This window comes from Drosophila tropicalis, unplaced genomic scaffold (assembly GCF_018151085.1).
Source record: "Drosophila tropicalis isolate 14030-0801.00 unplaced genomic scaffold, ASM1815108v1 contig_281, whole genome shotgun sequence".
Classification (NCBI taxonomy): domain Eukaryota; kingdom Metazoa; phylum Arthropoda; class Insecta; order Diptera; family Drosophilidae; genus Drosophila; species Drosophila tropicalis.
In genome coordinates, this window is record NW_027172734.1 from 97881 (window position 1) to 104280 (window position 6400).

Consider the following 6400-nt stretch of genomic DNA (forward strand, 5'->3'; position numbering starts at 1 on the left):
GAAGATATTGATCAAAGTCACTGTTTTCCACCGATCGTTCCTATGGGAGCTATATGATATAGTCACCCGATCTTTATCAAATTCGACATAGTCATTAACAGATATATTAAATTAAGAAATGTTTAATTTGAAAACAATCACGTTAAAAGTAACGAAGTTATTTACAAAAGTCACTGTTTTCGCCCGATCGTTGTTGATAAAATTTGGCACAGTCGTTTATAAGCGTAATAAACTCTCTAATATTAAGTTTCACGATAATAACACAGAAAATAACGAAGTTATTAAGAAAAGTCACTGTTCGTGACTTTGGGGTTTGTATGGGAGCTATATGATATAGTGGTCCGATCCGGCTGAATCCGAGATATACAACGCCTTTAGTATACGGTCTAGGAGGAGTTTGCGTTGATCCAGACGGACGGACGCGGACGGACGGACATGGCTAGTTGAACTCGTCTCGTCGTGCTGATCATGAATATATATACTTTGTATGGTCGGAGATGCTTCGTTCTATGCGTTGCACACTTCTGACCAAAATTAATATACCCTTTTTGCAAGGGTATAAAAACAAAAGGAATGCCGAATTTAAATGACCCGCAAATGCACTGCTTGATTGCAGATAGAAAGTTCACCACAGTGGTACATTTCCTTTTTCTCATTATGCCAATAGCGGATAATGTCTTTTTGACAATTGACTTCTTGATAAATTCTTTTAAATTTGGCAACCGAGCGGAACAGTCCTTCGCAGGAAGTGAAAAAAATTAATATTTCAATTTTTAATGTGTTTAAAATAACACAAGTAAATTAAAATCCGAGTAAATAAAAGCCATCTGATGCGGTGCAGGCTTAATTGCCGCCCCGCGGCAGTAGAAAGGCTTACCCATCGCGCCCCTGGGTTTTGTTCTCTCTCATTCGAAGAAGAACAGTTAGAATTTACTTTGTCTTTGCTTGCACTGGTGACAGAGCGGCGGCCCGCACCAGTCACAGAAAATTAGGCAAGCAGGAAAGACGTGAAAAGGAGAGAAAAACACAAATGTAAGATAAAATAGAAACATGTGAGAAATTTGAGTTAACATTGAAATAAAGATTTCAGCCAACCGATCTAACCGATCGATATGCCCACAAATTTTGCAATACAACACAAAACCGGCGTTTAATTGTTTGGTTAAAGGGCTCGGGGTATATGTTCGACTCGCGAACTTTTTTGGAGCTGTCCCACGTCAAACCTGAACATTTTCTACATCCTGAAATATTTATTTATTTGGCTCCAGAGATATTAGCAGAGTCTGAATATCGCTGAACCACGTGGATTGGAGTGGAATCTTCCAGAAGCTTCCTTCGTGAGAGTGACCGCGGCGACGATTACATGCCGGCTCGCTGAGAGAGGAAGAGAGGGGGAGATAGTGAACGTGGAATCTTCAAAGCTTCCTTGTGAGAGCGACCGCGGCAGAAGACTACATGCCGGCTCGCTGAGAGAGGAAAAGAGAGGGAGATAGTGAACCACGTGCAAACAGGCAAACATAACCTCATTGTTACGCAACATATGCAATGAGCAACAGTGATAGAGTACCAGTTCAACTTAGCGCTGAGAGTCAGGAAGACGGCGCTGAGGCGACTGAGAATGGAGCGGTCTAAAGCGACAGAGAAACTGATACACCAACGATGTCAACGCCATCCAGAGGCGACGGTTTGTCAGTGCAACAAACGATTCTTAATGGAATGTTCGAGAGTCACGCAGGAAACGGTACGGCAATCGACTATTCAAGGAGTGAGTCTACCGTTTCTGGCCAATACAGCTAATCTTCATAACGGATTGTGGACCCAAGGACAAATGAGTAACGCGGGTGGAATGCAGCATGGACCTGGAAGCCAACTGCCGGCTACCGGACACTTGACGTTAAGCCCTGGAGTGCACTCTACGGATTTAGGACACAAGAAAACTTTATTGTCATCGGAACAGATAGCGGCCCGCCAAGTACTGAACAAAGACTTACCCGTGTTTTCCGGTAAGCCAGTAGAGTGGTTGTTGTTTATAAGCCACTACGAACAATCTACTGTAAGATGTGGAATTAGTAACGAAGAGAATCTTATTCGGCTCCAAAATTGCTAAAAAGGAGGGGCTTGGGAAGCCGTTCGAGGAAAGCTAATGTGTCGAGACGGTGCCGTATGCAATCGGTACGTTACGGATGCTTTATGGAAGACCGGAGATTATTCACTCGAGCCTACAAAGGAAACTAAGAGAAGAACCAGCGGCACGATCAAATAATTTGGATTCGGTTATTCAGCTAGCCTTGGCAGTGCAGAACTACTGCGCGACACTGGTCGCAATTGGGCTTAAAGAGTATCTGCACGATCCAGCTTTACTAGGCGAGCTTGTCGAGAAGTTGCCGGCAGACTTGAAACTCGATTGGGGAAGACACCGAATGACACTAATTGGATGTGTCGCTAACTTGTCTATCTTTGACAATTGGTTGTTTGGCATTGCAATGTGTGCCTCAATGGTTACGCCGTATACAGTTCCAGCAAAGGATGGAGCAAAGAGAACCAAAGAGCGAATTTTTCTGCACAACGAATTGCAAAGTGAATCTAGCCAGGAATCGAAAACGCAGGAAGTACATTTGTGCCCCAAATGTGCAGGGAGTCATAACGTAGCAGATGTCGCCTTTTTCGAGAAATGAGCATAAAGCAGAGAAAGGAGTTCGTGCGGCAAAAGAGGCTCTGCTATTGTTTTGATCAGCACGTTATACGGAATTGCAAAAGTAAAAGAAGTTGTGGTGTCGATGGGTGCAGGCAGATACACCACTCGTTGATCCACGAGACAGCGGACTACAAGGAAAGCAAATTGCAGTGGCAGACGAATGAGGATGATAAACCAGTTCATCCACCAATTTTATTTCATGGAGATATAACAAGCAAGGCTTTATTCAGATATATGCTAAACATGTTATACGGAAGGAAGCGAAATTTAGCGACATATGCCTTAATGGACGAGGGAGCCGCTTGCTCTTTGATTGAAGAAACTCTGGCAGACGAGTTAGGACTAGATAGCCCGACCGAAGAACTGTGCTTAAAGTGGACCAGTCAAGTCACTCAAACGGAAAGCGCGTCCAAGTATGTGAGTGTCGGAGTGTCGTCGATGTGTCAAGGTGCGACGCAATTTGAACTCAAGAGTTTGCGCACGGTACGTAAGCTAGACTTGCCTACGCAAACAGTTACCGACGAACTGGTAACCTCGAGAAAGCATCTACAGTATTTACCAAATTTAAGTTACTGTAACGTAAAAGCAAGCTTAATTATTGGTCTGGATAATTTGAAAGTTGTGTGCCTTTGGAGATACGGGAGTCCGAAGGTTACTGTAACGTAAAAGCAAGCTTAATTATTGGTCTGGATAATTTGAAAGATGTGTGCCTTTGGAGATACGGGAGTCCGAAGGAGACGACGTGGTCGCGGCGCGCCGTAGATTGGGCTGGTCTGTGTATGGCCGGCACAGCGACGCCGCTCCAGCGTCCTCACACATATTGCACATATGTGAGTGCAATGAAGCGAGCAGCATGCGCGCTTTGGATGCGTCAATGAAAGAATACTTTGCTTTGGAGTCCTCGGGAACACGTGTGCCAAGTAAGCCATTAAGATCGAAAGACGACGAGCGCGCGTTGCAGATTATGGAGGCGACCACAAGTTATTGCCCGATTGACAAACGTTGGCAAACTGGACTGTTGTGGTGGGTTCGACAAAGTAGATCTACCGGATTCATACCTAATGGCCATGAGGCGTCTTCAGTGTTTAGAAGCGAAAATGGCAAAGGACATCGATCTTAGAAGCTTTATGTTGGACATTATGCAAAGCTATGAAGAAAAGGGATACATCCGGAGATTAACAGAAAGTGAGCTAAATAAGGGTAAAAGTTCATGGTTTCTTCCTATATTTACAGTCACTAACCCAAACAAGAACAATACGAGGCTGGTCTGGGATGCAGCTGCGAAAGTCAACGGCACGTCATTGAACGACGTCTTGCTAAAGGGCCCGGATATACTGGCATCTCTAGTTGTTTCTCTAGAAGTTTCTATGGCGCAGTGGAAATTCGGCTAAAGCGGCAAAAACGTACGTGATGCAGGTTATGACATTCGGGGCTTCCTGTTCGCCGGCCTTAGCTAGTTACATAAAGAATCGCAACGCAGCGCGGTTCAGAAAAGAATCTCCAAGAGGTGTTGCGGCCATTTGTAGAAACACGTTTGTCGACGACTGGCTCGAGTCGACAAACACCGAAGACGAGATGACGGAGTTGGCCATGAAGGTGCAGAGAATTCACTTGGAGGGTGGATTCAACATGAGGCACTGGACCTCGAATTCTGCGAGCGTAGTGAGAGCGCTCAAGGACCAAGAAGGAGGCGTGCCTAGGGAGGTGGGATTCCTTGAAAAAACGCAAGTTAAGGTTTTAGGCATGTGGTGGCTGCCCGTGACAGATCAACTTACGTATGTAGTCAAGCCAGATTTGCTTGAAAGAGCATCGAAAGACTATCCGACCAAAAGAACTGTGTTAAGTGTGGTTATGTCAATTTTTGACCCACTTGGATTGCTTGGCTTTTTCACTGTTCGTGCTAAAATTATTTTGCAGAATATCTGACGAGCAGGAACGGATTGGGATAAGTCTCTTCAGGAAGAGGACCAAGCAGACTGGAAAATTTGGGTGAAGCTGTTACCCAAAATCAACGAAGTGAGGATTTCAAGGTGCATGCCAAAGGTCTGTTGTGCAAGACGAGTACAACTTCACACGTTTGTGGACGCCAGTATCAACGCTTATGCAGCGCTTGTGTACCTGCAAGCAGAAGTGGTTGGAATAGTCCACTGTTTCCTGGTAGCGTATAAGACACGAGTGGGCCGGATGGAACTGATGGCTGCTGTTTTAGGTTTACGGCTGACGAAATTCATCGAACCTGAACTCTCAGTAACAGTATGTCAGCGTATTTTCTGGACGGATTCGAAGGACGTTTTATGCTGGATTAGATCAGATGCCCGCAAATACAATCAATTTGTGGCATTGCGAGTTGGAGAAATTCTGGAAGACTCTGACGTGCTATCTTGGCGATGGGTGCCCACCCATCATAACGTTGCAGACGATGGCACGAAATGGACAAAGATGCCAGACATGACCGGGAATTCAAGGTGGTTTGTTGGCCCGAGATTCTTGTATGAACAAGACACACAATGGCCTAGCATGGAGCAGAGCCCAAGCAAGACGAGTGAAAGTATTTTGCACCACCAGGAGAAAGTCAAAGGGAATTCTAGTTTGGCTTGCATCACACCTGATCCGAAACGATTCGGAACGTTGGAAAAGACGGCTATAAACCGCGATGTGAACACCGATGCAGTTTTTATTCGTGCATGCCAAGAAGAGGAGTTTCCAGAAGAGATCAGATGCTTAAACCAAGGACATAGCATAACAAATAGGAAAAGTAAGCTATTTAAGTGCACTCCTTACCTGGACGAGTTAGGAGTGCTACGAATCAAAGGACGAATCGACAGAATTGAAGGCGTAGATATGGACACTAAACGACCCATTATACTACCGCAAAAGCATAGAGTAACGTTTCTGATTGTGGAGTACTATCACAGGAAGAATTACCATTTGCACAATGAAATTGTCGTTAACGAGGTACGACAGCGGTACTGGATAACCGGCTTACGCGCCTTAGTGAGAAAAGTCGCGAACGCCTGTATAGCGTGCCGTATACGAGTGGCCCGACCAGTGCCACCAAAAATGGGCGATTTACCAAAGGAGAGGTTATCGCCGCACACACAACCATTCAGCTTTACTGCAGTGGACTGTTTCGGCCCATTTGAAGTCGCAGTGGGCCGCAGGCACGAGAAGAGATGGGGATTGTTATTCACATGCCTTACGACCCGAGCGGTACACCTAGAAATTGCTACATCACTGTCAACCGACTCATTTCTGTGCGTATTGAAGCATTTGTAGCCAGAAGACGGGTGCCGCGTACCATACTATCGGACAATGGTACAAAGTTTAGAGGAGCCAGCCGCGTATTGAAGGAGCACATAGAACGGATATCAACTTCAGCTGTGGAGCAGCAGTATCCAACGTTGGAGTTCAAGTTTAACCCTCCCAGTTCATCGCACATGGGCGGCGTTTGGGAGCGACTGGTACGTTCTACTAAATATATACTTTCAGAAATACTGCCAAAGGCCGGCCTGAAGGAAGAGGTGTTAAGAGGAGCGTTTGCTGACGTAGAGCAAATTTTGAATTCAAGGCCTCTGACGTATGTGCCTTTAGAAAGCGCCGAATCGGAAGCATTAACGCCGAACCATTTTCTAAAAGGCAGTTTTAAAGGACTACTGAATTTGGAGAGTAATCCACCGCACGAAGACGCTGGTGAATTTCGGGGTG

At 45.4% G+C, this 6400-nt stretch overlaps 2 protein-coding genes across 2 annotated transcripts; both read left to right on the top strand.

The window, feature by feature from the left end:
• Positions 1–4105: 4105 nt before the first annotated feature.
• On the top strand, positions 4106–4688 carry LOC137572223 (uncharacterized). The gene is made up of 2 exons (XM_068283973.1): positions 4106–4470; positions 4613–4688. The coding sequence occupies exons 1-2, from the start codon at positions 4106–4108 to the stop codon at positions 4686–4688; spliced, it is 441 nt and encodes a 146-aa protein (XP_068140074.1).
• Positions 4689–5212: 524 nt separating this feature from the next.
• On the top strand, positions 5213–6156 carry LOC137572224 (uncharacterized; the record flags this gene model as incomplete). Its single annotated transcript, XM_068283974.1, has 2 exons — positions 5213–5778; positions 5841–6156. Coding segments are annotated over exons 1-2 (882 nt in total), but the record flags the coding sequence as incomplete, so codon positions are not given.
• Positions 6157–6400: the final 244 nt, after the last annotated feature.